The following is a 22,649-nucleotide window of genomic DNA, read 5'->3' on the forward strand; positions in this document are numbered from 1 at the left end:
CTCGACTATCCACGCACATACCTTGAATGCGCAGGCTCTCCTGGTAGTGGATGATGAAGTACTCCTGGCTCTGCTGCAGCATGCGCAGGTCGGTGTCCGTCTCGTTGGTCATGGCGCGGAGCTCCTCGAAGGTGGCCGTGATCTGCGCCTGCTTCTGGGACATGCTGTCCACGGGGCTCAGCGGCGTCCCCGGCTGAACATCACAAACACAGAGATCGCCCCCCACCCGTGAAGCCTTTAACACGCTGTTGGACCAAGTGCTGTTAGCAAGCAGCCAACAGGGCCGGCACGGCGCACGAGAAGGTGGTGTGGTGAAGCGTGACCTCTAAATAACATAAATACAGTGCTCTTATTTTCACAATGCAAAAGGTAAACATCTCTTCATTGAAGATAGAGAAAAATCTTAAAATAAGCATTATAGTCCTGATAATTGGTTGACATACTATGGCTCAGGTGAAAAGCGACATTATAATTATACTCACGATCATTCATATCCTCAAAGGGAAGCAAAAGGAAACCACCGTTGACTCTCTGAAACAAGTACGGTGCCTGAATGATTTCGATTTAAAGCTTTCGTGACTGCAGGGATTCATCTTCTTGGTTCTTTCGGTAAAGTCACGTAGAAGGGAAGTAATAAAATAATAAAAATAAAACATAATAAAACAATTCTCACGACGTTTCGGCCACAACAGCGTCGCCTCGACAGACCTGGTCTACACCTGAGGACGGCTGCTTGCGTTGTGGCCGAAACGTCGTGAGAATTGTTTTATTATGTTTTATTTTTATTATTTTATTACTTCCCTTCTACGTGACTTTACCGAAAGAACCAAGAAGGTGCCTGAATGGTTTATATAAACAGTTAAAGAGGCGAGTACGTCTTCCGTCACCAAGCCTAACGTGTTATGATATTACAATAACATGCACATTGCAATGACTAAGCGAAAAAACTCGCTGTATATCTATTAAAGTTTGTTTGAAGGTAAACAGAATTAAGATAATGAAATTAATATCTGTCCTCTAATCCGCTGTTCTTTGAAGGCCTCTCCAAGCAGCGTCGGTTACGGGAGGGTTGTTTGATCAAACTTGACCACACTGGTCAGTACGTGTCGGTGAAGGCAGGGGAGCACAGATGTTGTTGGAGAAAGTTCCAACCAATGGAGTTTCGCTGCGCTGTCCTCTGCCCACAACTTAGCCCCGCAGAAGCAAGTCGGGCATGGGACGGTGATGGGGGAGGGCACTGTACTGGGCGCCAAATGCGCAAGTCACACCTCTGGCAGCAGCTGGGCTCGCAAGAGCATGTTATCAGCTCCAACGAGCGGATGATTATCGGCACGGAAATCGTTTAAAAAAAAAGAAACCCGTAACGTGAGGCTTTGCAGATGTTTCACGAATGAAATCAAATTCCCAAGGCCACAAAGCGGAGCCTGTTTGCGAGCGCGTAACGCCGAGTGCGGAGCGCCCTGACACGGAGGAGCGGGCTCGATTACCGCAAATCCGCGGAGGCAATTAATGCGCAATCTCAAACGGTCTAATTATGTCGATTAATTGCACTGTTATATAAAAAAACACAAACGTGACGCAGTGCCATGGTGGTAGCACGGCGCAGTGGGTTTACAAATCCGTCGACGCCGGTTCGATTCCCGGCCACGGCTAACATCAGTGGGCAAGTGGTATCTGCGCTGCACAAACCCGCCCACACCAACCCCTACGGACAAGTATTGTGTACAGCTACTTGCTTTTGAGGCAGGGGTTGGTGAGTCACGGAGAGATGTGTGAAGCTCCCAAACCTGCTGTGTCGCCATGAGGTGTCCACGAGATGGCAGTATAGCAAGTGGGTTTGTGAACCTCTCTGCGTGGACCCTTGCATACGATCCTCTCGCGTGTGTTGCGTTTCTATTTTTTTAATTCTATTTTTGTCTCGCATGCAAAGATGCCTTCAAATTGAAAATGGCCAAACATTGCAATGTTGGACGCTCCTAAAAAATTGTCTTTGAGACCGATTGCGAAAGAAGTTCCAACGTACATACATACGTGATGGTAATTGTGACAGTGGTGGTTATGGTAGTTGTGTCAGCAGTGGTGATGGTGAGAAGAATGATGATGGTTGAGATGGTGTTAATTGTGCCAAGGGTGGTGATGATGACAGTTGTGATGGTGGTGGTGGCGCCGCGCTCACTCACGTTGGCCGACTCGCGCACCAGGCGCTGCTCATGGAACAGGATCTGCTTCACCGTCTTCACGAGCTCCATGGGCGTGTGCTCATAGTGAGTCTGAGGTGGGCGACAAGGATGCGGCAGAGCGACACGGATTACACAGCGGAAATAAACAAACATACGCATACGTACCAGAGTACGGTAATCGAAACACACAGGTGACTCCTAAAGCAGCAGAAAGCACGAATCTGTCAATGGGATCGGTCCTCTGATCATGAGCTGCAGGTCACATGACATCAACATACCGTGTGTATAATGCACACAGCCTTGTTTTAAACACCAACTCAAAAGAGTCAAAACTGTGGCCCATATTATTCCAGACAGCAGCAGAACAATAAGATGGCTGCATACCGGTTTCATTATTTGACGAAATTGTCAGTACCGGAGAGCCATCATTGCCCACCGCTGGTTTTGCTAAGGAGGCAAGCTGTGGACAGGTTTCAACTTCTCTGAATCTCCATCAGAAGATTGCTCCCGGTTATGAAAATAGCTCCTTGATTGCCTGGTGATATAGGCAAGAGATCTGCATGTATAGTGTGGGGCCAGTTAAAAGCAGAACGTAACATTGAACAGTTATTACAGGTCGCCTTGGCGGATTGTGGCCATTTAGCTGATAAATGAATTGCAATTTTACGGCAATTGTTGATGGTCAAATAGAACATTGCGTGCTTATTTATCACCTTAATACCCACACAACACCAGAATGGCACGTAACAATTTAGAGCACCGAGGGAGGCGGTTCTAATAATAATGTTCGTTGTTTATCCAGGAAAGCCTCACTTTAGTCCAAAGACTCTTTTTCAGGAGGGTTTCCGCAGTGGGACGTTCAGCCAATTCCACTCACGAGTACGTGGCTGCACTTGGGAGGAAACCGGAGAACCCGGAGAAAACTCGCCACCCATACTATTTAAACGATAATTTGTATTTTTGTATTTTACCATGTTAGGCCCACTGAGCTCGATAGTAGCTCTTTTTCAGAAGCGACCTGGCCACAAATGATTGCTCAAAAAAGGGGCTTATCACCTGGAAATTTACATCAGCCATATATGCATATTGATTCTAAATGTGGAGGGAAAAACTGAAGTACCCGGACAAAAATCCACACGACCACGGGAAAAGAGACACGGAAACTCCAAACACACAAGCGTCAGGGTCAGGATCGAACCCACGACCTCCTGTATACCAGGCGAGGTAGTTAACATCCTGCCACTGTGGCGCCCATACGAGAGGGGGTAACACTCCAAACTCCGCACAGATGGTTTCAATCGACACGCTCTGCCGTCATCTCGTGGGCATCTCAAAAAACCGGCGAGGTTTAGGAACGCTGGAACGCACAGGTGTGCGTCACCACGCACGCCTAGCGATCACCTGAATCTGTGCACTCCCACACACTTCCATGTAACCGATAGCTCTGTAAGTTACATGGAAGTGTGTGTGGGAGTCAGGTCAACTCTGGCTGCATATAAGGCATGCACGGAGCGGTTGTTAACAAGAATTCGTCACGTGTAGCTCGGTTAACATGACCCTGTTTCATTGACTAAGCCACGCTGTTGGGATACAATCACAGATGGCTGCGACTGGGTGGTGCAGTAGTAAAGCTACAGCAGCAGCAGCCACAAGGCAAAACTCACAGCGATCATCCAATCTGTAAGGGGTCGCTCCTTCTTCTCTGCCATTAAGTTTCCACTACTACACTGACCCAGCCAAGCTGTCCGGGTATATTCACCGGTGACTGCGACTGGGTGGTGTGGGTCGACATGCAGCTGCAGGCACGTCTGCGTGCAAAACTCACAGTGAGGGGTTGCCCTGTCTCTTCTGCTGCCTGCGACTGTCCAGAAACCCATCCCACTAATCGTCTACATTGCTGCCTCTGTCCCTCCGTTAAAAGTCCAGGGTTAAAACATTCCCTGAGTCCTCCACCTTTGACTGGGGACGTCTGCAGTGACATCTTGGCTCTGGTTTCCCTACCACTACCTCCTGTGTTCTACAAGTGTTTGGTGATAGGGTCGCATTTCATACCTTGACAATCAAAACTGTTACTCAACTGTAATACGGCACCACACGCATATCTTAAAGAACACGTGATGGGATATAACGTGTTGTGCATTTTACAGGTTTTTATGGCTGATATAGTAACACCAGCATCTGCAGCGGTGTTTCAGTCATAACAGCAACACCTGCATCTGTGTTCTACAGTAATAACAGTGTCACGTGTACTATCTGTGTGTTCTACAGTAATAACAGCGCCACGTGCGTATCTGTGTGTTCTACAGTAATAACAGCGTCACGTGCAGCTGTGTTCTACAGTAATAACAGCGTCACCTGCAGCTGTGTTCTACAGTAATAACAGCGTCACCTGCAGCTGTGTTCTACAGTAATAACAGCGTCACGTGCGTATCTGTGTGTTCTACAGTAATAACAGCGTCACGTGCAGCTGTGTTCTACAGTAATAACAGCGTCACGTGCATATCTGTGTGTTCTACAGTAATAACAGCGTCACGTGCGTATCTGTGTGTTCTACAGTAATAACAGTGTCACCTGCAGCTGCGTGGCGTAGCTATCAAGCTTCAGCTTGAGCACGAAGACGTCGTCACCCACGAGCTGGCCGGCCTTCCTGTGCAGCTCCTGCACCAGGTTGTCGAGCAGCACCTTGGCGCGGAACTCCTCTTGAGGGTTGTCCACCTCCACCTCATCCCTGCACATGCGCGCGGCAGGTGGGAGTTAGGTTTCGCTGTCCACCTCTATTCCCATAATCAGGGGATGATCGGTTTAACGATCAGCCCGCCCACCCACCCCCATTCACATGGAGATTTGATGGATTGTCGCGAGGCTGATTAGTGATTCAAATTGAGAATCAATATATTTTTGTTAAACATTGGGGTGAGTGGATAGTATATCGGTGTAACGCCGATTCGATTAATTGATTGAAATCTATTCTTAAGCTCACAGTGCATTGTGGGTGAAATTATTCACTTTTACAGCATTCCGAGGAAATCTTCCGAAACAGTCGTGATTCCATTAAAACATTTTTTGTTTGTTACATTATGGTGAATGGTAGCGTCTTCAGTGGCTGCAAGTATTGTGTGAATCCACCGATACCGGCCTCCCTATGCTGAATTGACCATGGGGTTGTTTAACCACACTTGTTGTTTAACCATACTTCACCATGTTGGTCAGTGCGGGTTGGAAAATAGACGGAGTTCCGAGCGCAGTGCGCTGAATAGAAATGGGTTAAAATGCAAAATAATGCACGGCACTTTGTCAATCCGCTGCTGGATGTAGGCCTCGCCACTAACGTCAACCACGGCGAGGAATTTAATTCACGTTGCCATGTGGGTATTATTTGAACATCCGTCATTGAAGCCCGATAATATTATAAAATCCTGCTGCTGATGGTGATTATGCTGACGAAGCTGACGATGATGCTGATGTTGATGATGTTGATCGTGCCAGGGTCGTGCCCTCACCATCTCTGCTGCTCCACCCACTGGCACACGTAGTGGCGGACCTCGATAGGGAAGTGCTGCCCGTAGAGCGACTGCATCTGCCGAAGATAGTCTCCCTGCAGCTGTTGGGCCTGGCTCCACAGTGCCATGGTCGCCAGCCTCCCTGCTACATGGAACAGAGCAGCAGCAGCGGCAGCAGCGGCAGCAGCAGCGGCAGCAGCAGCAGCGGCAGCGGTAGCGGCAGCAGCAGTGGTAGCAGCAGCGGCACGGTAAAACAGAGTTCCCGACGCGAGCAATGTGAATGCCTGGGGCACAGCGAGAGATCGCCATGCGCGCAAAGCCACGAGTTACATCGTCGAACGTATCACAGGGTGTCTATCGTGCGCACCTGCACTGCACCGTATCCACAAATGCATGCGCCACACTGCATTGCACATGCACGCTGCGTCACGTGACGCACGACGCACTCAAAAGTCAAATTGATTTCCTGCTCAATTGAGCATTGAGGTTTTGGTGTCCATCGCCTATCTACAGCCCTGAGTCCTGCGGCAAGTTTATCTATCGGAAAACCCCCCTCTGATCTTCGCACCTAATAGACTCACAGTGATAACATCTCCTTACTATATTTGGGACTGGAAACAGGAGGATTTCTTCACAATTCTGGAAAAATTGCCTGATGAAGCTGGTTGTAATTAACAGCGAAACATCATACTCAAATTGTAAATGTTCTGGATTTACTCTCCAACACACTGGTATGCTGCAGTTGTAATTAATCGCCACGTTTTCTTTCCATGACAAACCTCATTAATCGGCTGTGTCGGGTGGTGGTGAGTTAATGACCCATTTATATTTCCGCGATCTAACCCAAAAAAAACCTTTTTTATGGAAAACAACTGTTGACTACCCCACAAAGTTGTACGTATTTTATTAACGCTGGAGAAATTATGGGCTGAGTCGGCCCCCAACCACGATTTGAACTCTCACATATTACATTACATACACGCTACATTTCACACACACCCGCAGTACAATGCATAACACTCACTCACACACACATGCTACATATTATACACAAGCCACATTTCACACCAGCACATAGAATGCATAACAAGACAAAGACAATACACATGCAAGTGCTATATCACAAATACACAAGCTGCCTTTGTTCACACATGCATACACTACATCAAAGACAACGATTCATGTGTTTGCCACACAGAGACTGTTGGAGCAAGTGCTCTTAGCGAGCACCTACTAAGGCCTGAACAGCACATGAAGGGGTAGTGTGGTCAAAACCAGGCGCAGCTGCCTCAAGTCTCCCCTGTGATGTTGTTTAAAGACTGCACCAGGTACTCATTTGAGGTCAAGTTGACCTAAGGGAGGCCCCGAACAGTTTCAGATATCACATGCCAATGGTATTATCCATGGCCGGGAAATGAATCCAGATTGCTGGGATCATAACCACTGTGCCACCACCTTTCACACACACAAATACTGCTAACATTAATCCCATGCATGCAATTTGGTTCATGATTAATAAAGAAATTAAAATATACAAACACATGCTCCATCAACAACAATTGCTTTTCGCCACTAAGCGACGTCACCACGGCTGTTGTGCCAGGCTAGGTGCACTTTGTGTGCACATGCTGCGTTACACACACACACGCACAGCTACGCAAGTTGTTATTGTACGTTACGCAAATTGTAAAGCTACTCTTGCAGCTCTTTCCACTACTACCTCCCCAAATCCCTCATCTCCAAAATCCAGATGATCCAGGATACCGCTGCCAGACTCGTCACCCGCACCCGCAAACGAGACCACATCACCCCAATCCTCCAATCCCTCGCGTCCAGCTCCCAATCCAAGCCTGGCTCGATTTCAGGATCACACTTACTGTCTTCCACATCCTCCACGGACTCACCCCTGCATACCTCTCTCCTCTCATCTCACTTCTACTGCCCTTCACGCACTCTCCCACCTCACCCCTTTCATCTCACTCCTACTGCCCTTCATGCACTCTCCCACCTATCCCCTTCTCATACTCTCCTACCCCTTCCCTCTCACCTTACTCTAAACTCCCCTCCATGCACACTCCCGTAGATCTCCCTTCTCATCTTGCTCTACTCCCTTTCGTGCCCTCTCCGCTCCAACAACCGAGGCTTTTTGTCGAGGCCCCCATTCAGTGTTCACAAGGAGTCAGGTAGCTCATGCTTATATGCTGCAAACAGTCGGCAACTCCCTTCCCCCAGCCACCCGTGCTGCCGACTCCCTGCCTTAGTTTTTAAGAATCAGGCTCAAGACCTTCTTCTCTTCTGTCTAGAAATTACTGCCTCTCTCTCTTTCTCCCTGTATATACAATGAACATGTTCAGGTTCAGAATCAGAATATTAATTTAGACTGGAGGAATCCGATAGAGTTATTTTTCACAGATGTCCAGGTAAAGCCCACTGGCGTCTATTTTTCAGAAGCGACCCGGCCACAAAATGAAAGCTCAACAAAGTGGCTTATCACGTGGAAATTTATAGCAGCAAAATAATCGACATAATCTCAATGCATGTTTCTGTAAAGTGTCGTGAGATGCGGTCGCATTTGGGCCTGGTGACATGAATCCACGTTGCATTGTGTGGTTTGTGCAGATCCTTTCCAGCTTAGAAAACGCGTCCACAAGCGACCGCTTGTTTTTTTCAATGCCCGAGTACTGAAATCAATTCGTATTGTGGTTGATTTGAGATGAAATGGAGGTCACATGTGGCTACTCCACAGGAACGGAATTGTAATAATAAGATCAAACAAGTTTCGAGTTTATAGTCATCTATCAGGCGAGAACTCAAGAGGGACCAGCGTGGCACCATACGCAACAATGACCACAGGCTTTAGTCGGCCAGCAGGGGAAAGTGACTGCAATGTACAATGCAAATTGAGTGATTTGCGGGGTAATTATCGAATAAGGCAAATTTGGACCCCGATAGATGCCGGCACTCAGTGGCCTACCTAACCGTGAAGCAGATGGCGCGTAGTGTTACTGCGGTTGCGACACCGGCAGAATTGATTAGGGCGGCCGCTGGATTAGAAACTGCGAACCTCTGAAACGAGCGGCGAAAGGTGCTCCCCCGCTGGGCCGTGTCACATCCCCCGTGGTAAATCAAATTATCAAATACGAGACGTGGCGATGACACTGGCTCTTTCGTGTATCACACCCTGGCCTGCTGTGTAAGAAAAATGCGTACGAACCATAAAAACCCATTGCTAGACTCCCGCGAAACTTTGTGGGTATCAGGTTTCCGTGTCCCACGCTCTAATTCCTTTACCGTAGATTTGACCGAGTGAGGAAAGGAATATATTGACTCATGTGTCAAATCCATCGGCACATCGGATTGTCCGTGTAACAATCGATTATTTACCATTCACACAAACTACGTGCCGGACATTACACTTTGGCTCGCGTGACTTCTAAAGAGATGGAACAAACGACAAAGTACAAACGGAATGGTAAAAATGAGATGATAAAAAAAGCTTCTATTCTTAAAGAGAATCGTGACCATGAATCACGACCATCGCCAGGTGGTGGTGGTGGATCGTCGCATGCCCAATGCATGTATGTTGGTTGTGTGTTAGACACGACAGGCGTAGTGAGCAGTCGCCACCCATTGACTCGCCGGCAAGATAACGTAAAAAAAAACATACGGCAAAACTATGACGGTAAATGAACACCAGACAACCCAGCCGGGTACCAGACGGAAACACCTTTGTACGCAGTGGTACGAGGAATGCCCGCTCTCTCCTGTGTCTGTAATTAATATTGTGGTAAAGGGCACTTCGCGTGAGCAGACATCTCTTTACAGCGATTTACTTTTGCTGCAAAGACACGCAAACGTGCTCTTGTTTCACTTCCCCGTGGCTCCGTGCCAAGTCAATGTCAAGTGGCAATTTCTTATTCTTCTTCTTCCTGTTTGGCCTGGGGTCCTTAAACAGGGGTCCTACAATAAAAAAAATGAATCCTCAGCTTCGTGAGATGACGCGAGTCGCCCTCCACCGCCTTCCCCAAAACGCCTGCCTTTTTCCGTCTCCCTTTCATTGGAGGCACAAACCACACCGGCCCCAGGCCCAACCAGCCACCCGGTCTAGCGCCAGCGGCTAGGGCCCTTTGCCCCCCAGCATAAAGCTACTCGAAGTTGTAGGCGTCCTTTATTCACATTTTACATATGATGATGTCCGTCGCATGACAGTCAAACCGACGTTTAATACTCGGAGCTGGAATTTAGCCAAAGTGCAGAACCAAATGGTAATGTGTTTGTTTTTGGGTGTGTAGTCATTGGTGACACGTTTGAGGCCGTCAACTTACCACAACTGTGAAAGCTAACTTCCATCACATGAAATGCATTTAATTCAATATTAATGTATGATGTATGTTTTCGATTTATTTTTTAACGCCTCATCGTTGTAATTGTATTTTAAGTCATGGCTTTTGTACTTCTGGTGACCCAGGCTTCTCTTGCAAGTGGAAATATGCTGCCTCGTGAGCTCTCAGATGGCTAAATAAAACAAACTTGAAACTGTAAGCCGGTCCCGATCTGGATTCGAAACCCGGGATCTCAGCGACGACAGCTCAGGGCTCTGACCTGCGAGCCACCCAGCCACCTCTAATTTAATTGGCGCGTGTTACTCGGGATTCAGTGATGGCTACACGAAGCAGAAGCAAAAAAAGCGCACGCTGGTGTGTGAGCGCGTGGGGTCATTTCCTATGTTCCGGGGAACCGAGCTACACTTCTCGGTGGTGTGTGGCAGCAGTGCTTTTCCTGTCCGGTCCGCACCATTATTTATTTACTGCTGGCTACCACACACTCGGCGGCGACACAACCCAACGACGCTAAAGCGTGCATGTCACTGCCGTTTTTGGACGTCCTCTTAAGCTCCCCGCATTGTGATGGCGGTGGTGGGGGAGGGCAAGCACCAACTTGAATTTGGGGTTCTTAACGATGCAGCGGCTCTCTAACGATTCGATTACATTTTCATAATTCGAGGTCGCGATTTCTTTCGAGTGGCGGTTATTTTTTCGGCTCGTTTTTTTCCCCGTCTCATCTGCAGTGGCGTAGTCACTGGGTGTGCCGGTGGTGCACCTGCACTGGGGACCAAGGCCCAGGGCGGGTCCCAGTTTCCGGGCTATGATGAGAGGAAGGAATTCAACAAGGGATCCCCCCCCCTTTCCATTTCTTGCACCAGGGCCTATGCCAACCACGTTACACTACCGCTTCTCTATCTGAATGGTCTTTTCCACTCATTAACCTAAATATAGCAACTGCACACCCATTTTGAGGTGGCCTAGTGGCAAAGTGGTTATTGCACCGCTCCGTGAACCCAGTGACCTGAGTTTTTGATTCGCAGCCTTGGATTACATCCGTCGCGAGCGATACGAGAAATGATGACCACCCCTCACCAAGCCGCACTGACCAGTGTGGTGATGTACGGTCAAAAAGCCCCCCACGAGCCATACAGTGTGGAGAGATGCTCATCCAGCAGTAGAATGTGCATACATGCACAGGGCAGCTCACTATGGCTGAAAGTCTCTTTTTGAAGGGAGGCCTGTGCCAGGCAAAACAATATAGTTACCACGTGCTAAAGAAAATTCAAACAACAATGCATAAAGTTCAAAAATAATGGATGAATGGAGCTTACTATGATAGAGCATTGGTGCTTTTGGTGCTAGTGGTGGAGGATGTGATGCTGCTGGTGGGATGGTTGCTGGTGGTGCTGGTACAGACAGTGGTGGTGGTGGTGCAGCTGGCAGTATTGGTGCTGGAGGTGCTAGCGATGGCGCTGGTGGTACTGCTGCTGATAGTGGCGATGCTGTCGGTGATGATGATGGCGGGGGCGGTGCTTGCGGTGCTGGTGGCGGTGATGCAAACGGTGGTGGTGATGGTGGTGGTGGTGATGGTGGTGGTGGTACTGGTGGTGCATTGTCAAAGTGGCCTTGTCGAAAGAGAAAATTGTGCGCTTAACAAAAAACTCAATCTCAATTTTAAAATATCTATCGACTCTCCAGGGTTCCAAAGGTTGGGTCACAAAATCCTTCGGGCGATAATGTAAACGCTCCTAGGAAATCCAGTATTATTAGGTTTCGTTTACCGTTCAGATTATTATTGCCGTGCCTTTTTCTTTTGGTACAGGGGTGTAATTTGAGCGCCAGCGTGGGCTCACAGCTTGTACACAGAAATCAAAATCGATACAGATAACAACACAAATTAACGGGAAAGAATAATATTACGAATAATACGAATAAAATGACGAATCCACTGCATTGAACGGCATCTGAACAATCGGCTGAAACTGTACAAAGCCACAATCGGACGTTTCAAATTCTTCGTCAAATATTTACTTAACATTTTTTTAGGCTTTTTATATATTTGCTATTGCTAAAAAAAAGAAGGCAGGACAAATGTTTTGGTGAAGGTTAAAACCCATCCAAACGAAGGCGATAAAAATGAAAATGTAATAAACAAAGGTGGTGCTAAAAAATGCGGGTGCTGTTGAAGCGGATTTTAGGTTTATGTGTGTGACATTTTAAATATGTAAGAGAAAATAGTTCTACGATCGCACTGTCGAAAGCTGTTCGATTTCGGGGGATGATTGTGAAAGACGGAACTTCCACAGAAAAATGTTCCTCGAAGATTTTTTGGTGAAAACCACTGGGACTGCATCAATTCACCGATTAAAACTACATTCGTACGCACTCAACAAGTGCTTCGAATCATGCTCGTGAGAATTAATCACTTGTAATTTGTACAACATATAAGTCAGTTAGTTATCTAAATTTCTGAGTCAGCTGGCCAGGATTGGGCACAACTTAGCCCACGACTTTTATCCCAGTCCACAGGACAGCACAGACTAAGTGTTTCAAACCTAAGATTAACACTAACAATGACATATTTAAGAATCACAGTTAAGAGACAAACAATAAGAGTTTAAATGAGACGCTATATACCAATGTTACATTTAGGCTAACAGAGGCGATACAACTTTAGCACACGAGACAACAAAAACAGGAAATTAAAGAAACGAGATGGGGGAAAAAAACAAGGCAACAAACGTTCCCAAGTACAAATCGCAACCCCGAATCATCGTAACAATGAAATCGCTGCCAGGTGGGAAGATATGGACTTGTGTGTCTCTTAAGCAAAAAAACGCCACGGCATCGCGACGCGACTCGCAAAACACACCGGAAGAGAACAAAGCACATCGGGGCACGAATAGGGGAAGCGAGAGAGGTGAAAATAAGTAATATTTAAAAATACGTTCTTATGAAATGTACGAGTAGTGGAAGAACTCCACGACTCCAGGAAGTGGGCCCGAAGCTTGTCATAACGTAAGGGACCGTGGCCAATTACAGCCAACGTCAGTTGAGCGTGGACAGTTAGACCGAAGCCGAAGCATAACATATAAAACATTATTTTAAAAATTAAATATTTTTAATGATAGAATATAGTATTGTCATCAGTATGACATAAGTATACCAAGTTTGCAGTCGATACCACATTGGGAAGTGGGTTAAAATTGAGTTACAAGATTTGAGGATACAACAACGACAATAGACAGATTGAGTTAAATGAAAGCTTATAAAAAAGAGAAAAACTAAACACGACCGCCGTACGGACACAACAGTGACCCAGACGTGCACAGTAGGGGACACGGATGCTCAGCCGAGAGTCCCAGCACCAGCAAAGTGCCAGGGAAGGCCCGAAAGCTGTCTTTTGTTTTGTTTAGACTGCCTTAAAAGTCAGCAAAATATACGCAGTATAATTAATCATGGTTAAACATGGTAATTGAAGAGTGTGAATCATCACGTGGGTAAACACGTAAGGAAATATCATATCAAGCGTACGGATTTGCTCATGCAACGCTTTCCAACATGCGTTGTCTTACTGAGCAGTTTGGAAAGCGATGGGAAGCTGTCAGGGCAAAATGTGTTTGCATATTTATTGCCTTTTTCATTCTGGTGTTTAGTCTCTAAAGTTTTGAGAAACACTTTAATCAATTCAGCCGGTTTTCAATAACAGTGATCTAACCTTATGTTACGGGTTCGTTCACACTGGATCATCTTTCAGAAGGTTATCGTGCCCCCTTGTTACAGACGGGCGGAGCTCATGCATGAAGGCCTTTCGCCCCGTGCTAGACAGCGTCAAAAACAGCGACTTGCGGTCCCACCTGCCATAAAAGTGGCTCAACGTGAAAGCGACGGCTGCCATTCAATCATCTGGTGGTGGGAAAACCATTTCGAGTACTCGATGTAAACAACGTGGCAACGCTTCCATCAGGCGACGGATCGCATCGTACAGGGCAATGAATCACACAAAGGCTCGGGGCAGTCACTCACGCACGGTAAAATGCCCCCTTGCTCGGTGGCCAATGTACATATTTTGACAGGTACTTAATGGATTGTGGAAAGTGAATCGCCGCGCTCTGCCCGAGCGGCGGGGCTGGGGTTGATTTCGTACATCAATAATATTTTATTAATGTTGCCGCGCAATGCCGCACGCTCGGGGTTCATTACGTTTGTCTCCTGATGGCTACGTGGGACGCATGCGTCTCTCCCCCTGCTTCTCCGCTGCGCGCTGCCCCTGATGGCCACCGCTGAGATTTGGAGCAAAGGAAATATCTAACGGCAACGATAACAAAACGGAGCGGTTTCCTGCTGCTCAATTGCGCAGGCTGCGACCTCCTCGACAAAAAGCCCCAGAGCCAGCTCGGGAAATTCCAAGTTTCGATTGTGAGGATGAGTCTCTCCATACAACAGCCACTGCTGGCCTTGCCCTACAAAGTGATATTCACTTTACTGCCCCCCCCCCCGGCTTAGGTATAGGGCTGAGTCAACTCTCGCGCGGGACTTAAAAACTTGACAGAGTTATTATCTCTATAAAATATAAACACGTCTTCCTTGTGTCTGCACAACATCTTGAGATGCGATTACATTTAGACACTATGTAACATCCAATCTGTCTTCCACTAAGACAGTTTGGATGGTTCAGCCCTGCAAATGCTTACTCATACCACTGCTGACGGGAAGGGCCTGCGCTAACCACTTCCTGCGGAGGGAGCTGGTAGGAACGTTGGGTTGCTCGGTCAATGGCCAGGGTCAACGGCGGCGTGGTGTATTTCGCAAATATGCCCGACTGTGAGGGTGGGCACAAGCTGGCGTGAGTAGATTAAACGTTGAGTTTTATAAGGGCACCACGAGGTGACCAGCCCCTCCCCACCCCAGCCCCTCCCCACCCAGCCCCTCCCTGCACGATGGACGGACACAATAATACCCTGTGGGCTGGTGGAACCAGGAGGTTCCTACCAGTAAAAAGCGTTCCAGAGAAGCTCTTACCTTCATCGCGATCCTATGGTAATGTGGTGTCACGGTTCGACTTGATAACAGACGAAATGTAATTTTGTTGACAGGAGGTGGATTGCGGAGGATGAAAAGCATGAAGTGTTAAGTCAATTGTACCGCCTTCTGTGGGGAGATGATCCAATAAAAACTGTGCAAAGTGGCTTGTAAAGTGTTCCATGTGACCATGGGTTATATAAAAGATTTTTAAAAAAACATAGTTTAGTTTTATTTGCATATATAGTGATTTTTTACCTTGACTATAATTTGCACTGCTATCCTGTTTTTGTATCATTTGTTGTTGTTGTAACATTCTGACCCGCCCTGACTGGACATCCGTGAAAAAGAGCTTTATGAGAATATTGATTTACACTGGAGGAATCCGATGAGCTATAAAGCTCTTTTTTACTGATGTCCAGTACACATTCAATCTCCGGTTGACCCTGCCCGCCAGGTTCTCTCTGTGCGAGAGCACCTGGAGGAGGGGAGCGAGACGAAGATGACAGTCACGGCGCTTCCTGGCTGCAGCTGATTGAGAGCTGCTGTCGAGAGAGAGGGAGACCGCTTGGGGGTGGGAGGCGATTGTGTCAGGAGGAAACCCCTCGGGGTTTGCGGAGAAAAATGGATGTCATTACGTGCAGTCGAGGCAGGCGCTGCCACACCTCACTCCGCTTCAAAGTTCGCGTGGCGCTCCACGTGTGTGGAATCGCATTCGCACCGACGCCATGTCCACACGCAGGGCGACGAGAGGCGGCGTGGAATCTAACACGCGGACAATTCTACGTGACTTTACCGAAAGAACCAAGAAGATGAATCCTTGCAGTCACGAAAGCTTTAAATCGAAATTTAATGCTAAACAAGTGTAAAATTAGGCTGTTTCAACTTTTGAAATCGCTGACTCAAGTAGAGTGGAGGTGAAGATGTATATAATGCACCGTCTGCTTTAATTTCTGATTAAAAGTAATCGATTTTTACTTGCAAATTTGCTGTCACGCGGGCTTTGAGTCCAAGAGCCCCAACGAGTGAGGAGCAGTTAATAATGAAACCATTGTTGTCATGCAGTGTAAAAAAAACCAATCGCAGTTATGTTTAAGTAGGATTCATAAGCTTCAAATCTAGAATTAATGTTTAAGTAGGCTCAGTGAAATTGTTTGTGATGGGTTATCTGCTGTGTAAACGGGGCCAATGATTAACTGCGTAGCAACCCCCACGGACAGACAGAGCCAAACATTAACGGGTTTACAACTAAAACAGTAGGCAGTGTGTCCACGTGGCTTTGTGACCACACCATAATTTGGGGCCATCTCTAGAAATGCAATCCTATTTGTTGGCAAAGGAACCCCGACAACGCGGAAATGGAAACAACTCCGCACGTGAATCTTTGGCCAAATTTATGAGAGGGAAACAACGCAAGGCTGTCACCGTGAACACACAAGACCACTAGAAAGAGAACTATCAACCAGCCAGTGCTGATATCTCAACGCTGTGTAGGAGTCATTCTTACAAATTTGGCCCCAGAAGCCTGAAAGCAAATGAACCGTCAAGATGAATGGTAAAAATGCAATGTTAAACCGAAACCATGATGCCAACTGCCCCATCGCACAAAGTGTGATTGCATAAATCTAATTAAATGAGAAATTACTTTCGAGCAGTATGGGGGGGGGGGGGGTTCCTGTCGTGGTGTAATGGTGAGCATATTGGAATTGCAATCTATCGGTCGCCGGTTCAAAAGTTGAAATAATGGTGCAAGTTTCTTAAAACCGCACTATTACCAGCCAGCACATTTGGACGATTGGCAGGTCGCCTGCGGTGGATTATACCTTGCCTGGCATACAGGATGTCGTGTGTTCAATCCCGACCCTGACGCCTGTATATTTGGAGTTTGCGTGTCTCTCCCCCGCCCCGTGGTCGTGTGGATTTTTCTCCAGGTCCTCCGGTCTTTCCATCCACATTTAGAATCATCACGAGTGTAAACTATTTGGCTGCGCTAAATGTCCACGTGATAAGCCCACTTCGTTGAGCTATAATTTGTGATCAGGTCGCTTCTGAAAAATAGCTACATAGCTCAGTGGGCCTTACCTGGTAAAATAAAAAATTGCTTCGTTTTAGTTGAGTGAACAGGTAACAGTAGTGCTGCACCTCCACCTCTTACTTCCTTGACATCTGTGAAAAAAGCTTCATAGCTCATCGGATTCCTCCAGTATAAATATTCTGATACTTCTTGGCACCAGGATGTATGGCAACTTACCCATGCGGCTATTATGTTCCTGGCAGACACAACGCAGTTTATTTAAGTGTTTATTTGTTCGCTCGTTAGCTCCGGCACGAACTCTTGCCGCCGGTACAGCGAGAGAGCCGTCGCGTCAACGTGTTTCTCTACGCAGGAGGGATAAGGCTTGACCAGCGAAGATGCGTGTACATAATGGTCCTAGAGCAGGGCTCCGTGGGGAGGGTAGTGGGACCGGACCCCCTTACATGGTGGCCTCTCAACTCCCACGTGCAAAGCCACCAGAGGAAGCCCACGCTTTGCAGCGACCACAAACGTAACAGACACACACACAGGGCGTGCACGCACACACAGCGCGTGCACGCACACATACACAGCGCGTGCACGCACACACTCATCTGGTGTGTTTACGACAAACGCGCTGCGGAATTCAAAGTGTATTTTGAGATAGCCCAAAACTGGCGACATGTGATTGCCGTGCGAGGAAATGTATGTAAAATGTGATGTCAAATTATAAAAAGCCATCTCTCTTCTTGCTGGACAGAAATTGTGATTGAATTTGATGGCTCCCGTTGACGAGAGCTTTGAACTGAGATAACCCCAAAGTGAGGGATTTGCAATGGAGTAAAAAGCTAATCTAAAGAGTCAACAGGGGCAGATGTAAATGCAAACAAGGGTGGTGGGGGGGGGGCTGCCCAAGTCAGGCTCAGAGAGGGAGGGAAAGTGTGGAGTCTTTTTTTTACAAAATAAATCAGAGCCCACATTATGCATGGGTGATGGAAGCTGAAAACTGAAACTTGTCAATCAAAGGCTGGATGAGTGGCGCTGTGGTGGCGAGATGTTAACTCCCTCGCCTGGTATGCAGGAGGTCATGGGTTCAATTCCGACCCTGATGCCTGGATATTTTGCACGTGGATTTTTCTCCAGGTTCCTGCGGGTTTCCCTCGACATTTTAAATCAACACGCATTTAGAGTATTTGGCTGCGATAAATTTCCACGTAATAAGCCACTTTGTTGAGCTGTTATTTGCGGCCGGGTCGCTTCTGAAAACGAAATATATAGCTCAGTGGGCTTTATCTGTAAAAATAATAATAGTTATAGTTACTTGAGTGAGACGGGACGTCGTCTTACAGGATTACACTCTCATTTCAGGTCTCAGTGCGTGAATAATAACCACATGCAAGATACGCGACGAAAACATCTTCTGTTACATTTCAGCCCTTCAGGAGTCTGCAGACAGGACACGCACAATGACGAGGGGGTCCGTGTGGGTCGAGTCGACTCGAGGAGGCGTAATCAGGCCACGCCGAGCGGATCTCAGGGGCTGAGAGACTGTGCGTGGACGGAGCAACAAGATCCCACCGTGTGTGTGCTCGTGTGTGGAGAGCCAGGGGAGCGGTCGTGTAACGGGTTAGCGCTACGAACCTGTCGACGCGAGTTCCATTCCCGCTCACGGCTAATACCAGTGACAATAATCTGAACTGGTCCTGAGCCTCCCCAAAGTCGACTCAGCCTCAAATGAGTACCTTTGTAAACATCAGCACTGAGGAGACAAAGGCGGTCTGGTGTGGTGCTGGCCACCCTCCCCTTTGTGTACCGTGGCGGCCTTCACAGCTACTCGCGAACATCACTTTGCCCCGACAGCCTGTGAAGGCTAAAGCGGGAAGGGATCTTGGGAGGCTGTAGAAAACGAAAATCACTCCACTTTGAAAATACCACTATCTTTGTGTAGAATATCTTGTTGTAAACGTGCGTGAATCATAGATTCCTGCTGTGCGAGGAGTGCTGTTGTGACACCCGTGGTTATTGTTTAAAGTCAAGTATCGTTGGCATGTTGCGACGTGATTATTGTGGGCTCCTGGATATCATTTCTGGGGGGGGGGGGGGGATTTTGAGCGATTACAACTTTCTCAAAATCTTTAAACCTGCTGCACTACTTGCACGATTGCTCTGAACTCGCCCATAGTTACAACAAGCAACCGCTGTTTAAATATTCACTTCGGTTGGGACATACGGACCGACGACGCTTTCCGCCGTGACAAGATAAGAGGAAGAGAAATCCCCCACCACACCCCATTGTCTTGTCGACGCATTATCTCGATCCGGCTCACTCATTCAATGCGTCTGTATATGAACACATTGCTTGTCAAAAGCTCGCTGGCAGTGACACACAAATAGAACGAGAACTCAACGTAATCGTCAATGCCGCCGACTTGGATTTAAAAAAAAAATTGGTGACATTTCAGAGGAGGGCCATTCCCCAAAACGTCACATTTTATATAAAATGTATACATTTAGAGGCGTGGAAATAGTGAATGCGATGAAGTTTATTTGAGTCTATTTGTCCACTCTGGGGCTGCGGGGTGGAGGCTACATTATTCCTATCAAAGGAGCTCCAGACCTACGAGCCCGGCGGCGGTTCAACATAAAGACAAAGATCCCCCGTGTAGCCTTAACAGACTGCCGGGGCAAGTGCTGTTAGCGAGCACCTACGAATGCCCGGCAACCTTTGTCTCCCTAGTGGCGATGTTAGACATTGCATTAGGTACTCTTTTGAGGCTGAGTTGACTGAGGGGAGGCCCATGACCGGTTCAGATAATCGTCACTGGTGTTAGCCGTGAGCGGGAATCGAACTCGGTCGCCATGTCCGTAGCGCAATGCGCTCCCCACGATATTACCTCTCCCCACGCGGTAGTGCAGCAGTTTAACATTTACCCTTATTTCATTGTCAATACATTTTATGATTTTTTTTAAACCCCCCAACGCCACCATGTTTTTCAAGTGCACGCACCCACACGCTAAATGGACAAAAATAGCTGGGCTTGCGGAAGCGTGTTTGCGTGCTTTCCCTCGCGCCACCGAGCAGTTCAAATCACCCCTCAGCCAGCGAGCACTCATCCCTGTTCCCTCCTCCTCGTGACACCACATCCTGTCAGCTTTTGTGAGAGATCTTCACTTCAGGTGTTAAACAAAAAACTAAACTATTTTATTTTAAGGGATAAGGCCCACTGAGCTATATAGCTCGTTTTCAGACACGACCTGGCCACAAATGATAGCTCAACGAAGTGGCCTATCTGGAAATAAACAGCAGCGAAATAATCTAAACGTATGTTTCTGAATGTGGAGGGAAAAACCAGACGACCCGGACAAAAATCCACGCGACCACGGGGAGAGAGACATGCACACTCCAAATATACAGGCGTCAGGGTCAGGATTGAACCCACGACCTCCTGCATACAAGGCGAGGTAGTTAACGTCTTGCCACTACGGCGCACCCTTAAGATTCTTCCAGCAGACGATCGTGTGGCTCAGACGTCAGTGCGGCACCCCAGAGAACCTAAGTTCGAATCTAGATTTCAGCCAACTGTGATGAAACCGGTTTCTCCAATGTAGTTAGTTTATGGTCTCAGCCGGTCACTGAGAACTCGACTAGAGACCCACAAACTCAAATTGAGGACCCATCGACTTACATAGAATGATCTGTAATTAAACGAGGTACTCATGTATAGTTAGTTGATGGTCTCAATCCAGTTAATGATGACCCACAGAGACTCAATGCCAAACACAGAGACCGGTAGACTAACATTTAGACCCATACCACTTACACACTGCGTTGGGATTAAACTGGATTTTCAAGTGGAGTGAGTTGATGATATCATGCCCAAAAAAACCCACCACAATTCATTTGGTTTCTGCTTTCACAACTCAAAGCACCTTACATCACGTCTCATCCCAACCATCGCAATGCCCAGCTACAGTCTATCCAAGGGGACCCCCAGCGACAGCTATCGCCGTGTGGAACAGCACCAGCCTGCAAATGGGCAATAGTCTGCCAATAGGGGGGGGGTCGATGTCGTTGTAGTTTTCTCCCAAATCAGTAATTTGTGAGTAATTGATAAAATTTGGACCATGACGTGGCACACAGACAGCGTGTATTTAAAGTTCAACTTCTTCTTCTCCTTTGGTATGGCAGGAGGGAAAAGCCAAGAGTTGTTAAAGCACACGCAGCATTAACCGGGGCAGCCACTGGTGCTTGAATCGCTGCAACGAGCGGCAAACACGCGATTGCTCGCTTGTGACACCGCGCCAAAAATTATGAAATTTTTATAAAAATACCATTCTTAGCAGCTTATGACTAATTACAGCGAGAGAAAAGACGGATATACACACCGGCTGAGAGGCGGTGGTCGAAAGTGCTTTTGTCTCGAAGTCCCGCGTGCCAGCTTGCAATTTTGCGGCTATGAACTTCTGTTTTGTTCATGACCAAGTGGTTTTTTTTTGGTATAAAAATTAAGCCGTGTGCCTGATGCAAACTTTCCATGAATGAAAAGCACAAATGAACCCTTCCCGTGGCTTTTTAGAATTTGTGAATTACACAACATTTTTCTAATTAAGCGCCGATAATGATCTCTTCTCGGTTCACTCTCGTGAAAACGAGGCTGTTGCAGTAAAGAGTGACACAGGCTGTATCGGGAAATCACCAAAAGGGTTCAGGGAGCCAGTACACCAGATTTTGGGGAAAAACAAGACCATGATTTTCCCTGCCTGCTCCGCCCTGATACTCTGATACCATGTGTTCACATCGGCAAGGCAGTCAGCCCCTCGATCGCACAACTTCAGACGATAAGCCGAGTGACCACGGTAAAATGAAAGCTGCCATGACGGGACTTGCCAGAGAAAAGGGGAAAGCATATTCTCGCAGTTGATATTTCATACTCTTTGACAGAAAATAACATTGACACGTATACCACCAGTGCCCGTGACATGATACACAGCAGTGGCCACTCGGCAATGAAGAGTATAAGAGTGCTTTCTCTGTTGCAGCAGAGATGAGAGATCGGAATTCCGAGGAGCGACGCAACAATGTTGCGGCTATGTCGAATGGAAATGAGGAGGAATGAAGCTATAAGCCTTAGTGTAAAGTACTAATGCTCTCCAGAATGTAAGTGAGCATAGAAATGGATATTATTATTCTGGGTTCTTTCGGTAAATCTTGCTTTAGATTTCACACCTGATGATGAGTGCTTGTGTTGCAGTCGAAACGTCGTGAGAATTTTATTGTTTTATATTTGTATTATTTTCCTTCTACGTGACTTACCGAAAGAACCAAGAATATGAATCCCTGCAGTTACGAATGCTTTAAATAAAAATGTATGGACATTATTGTTAAGCTTGTATTCCCGAGAAAGCCGAACTGATTCTGAAGACTGTTGTCAAGAAAGTCCTGACATGTTTTGACAGTAGGGAGCGATGTTGATGTGCGTAGATCCAATTGAGCGAGCTACAGGTTATTTTCCTGAATTGAGATGTGTTGGCGAATATCAGTTGTATGTTTTGTTCGTGTAAATATTTATGACGACAATGACAAAACAGGTGGAAAATGTCTTATCTT

The 22,649-nt window shown here is 47.1% G+C and overlaps 1 protein-coding gene across 4 annotated transcripts in view; it reads right to left on the reverse strand.

Annotated features, from left to right (window-relative positions):
* Positions 1 to 22,649, reverse strand: part of LOC144938249 (signal transducer and activator of transcription 5B-like) — a 50,561-nt gene that overhangs the window by 17,765 nt on the left and 10,147 nt on the right. For 2 of the 4 annotated variants that reach the window (XM_078866097.1, XM_078866098.1), the window contains exons 2-5: positions 5,681 to 5,822; positions 4,752 to 4,908; positions 2,181 to 2,270; positions 22 to 193 (exon numbers count right to left, since the gene is read on the reverse strand). In XM_078866097.1, coding sequence (XP_078722223.1) covers positions 22 to 193; positions 2,181 to 2,270; positions 4,752 to 4,908; positions 5,681 to 5,808 — 547 coding nt within the window. In that variant the 5' untranslated portion in view covers positions 5,809 to 5,822. Of the gene's footprint in view, positions 1 to 21; positions 194 to 2,180; positions 2,271 to 4,751; positions 4,909 to 5,680; positions 5,826 to 22,649 lie in introns of all 4 variants that reach the window. The other 2 variants (XM_078866099.1, XM_078866096.1) reach the window with 1 other exon arrangement.

This window comes from Lampetra fluviatilis, chromosome 21 (assembly GCF_964198595.1).
Source record: "Lampetra fluviatilis chromosome 21, kcLamFluv1.1, whole genome shotgun sequence".
NCBI classification, from domain to species: domain Eukaryota; kingdom Metazoa; phylum Chordata; class Hyperoartia; order Petromyzontiformes; family Petromyzontidae; genus Lampetra; species Lampetra fluviatilis.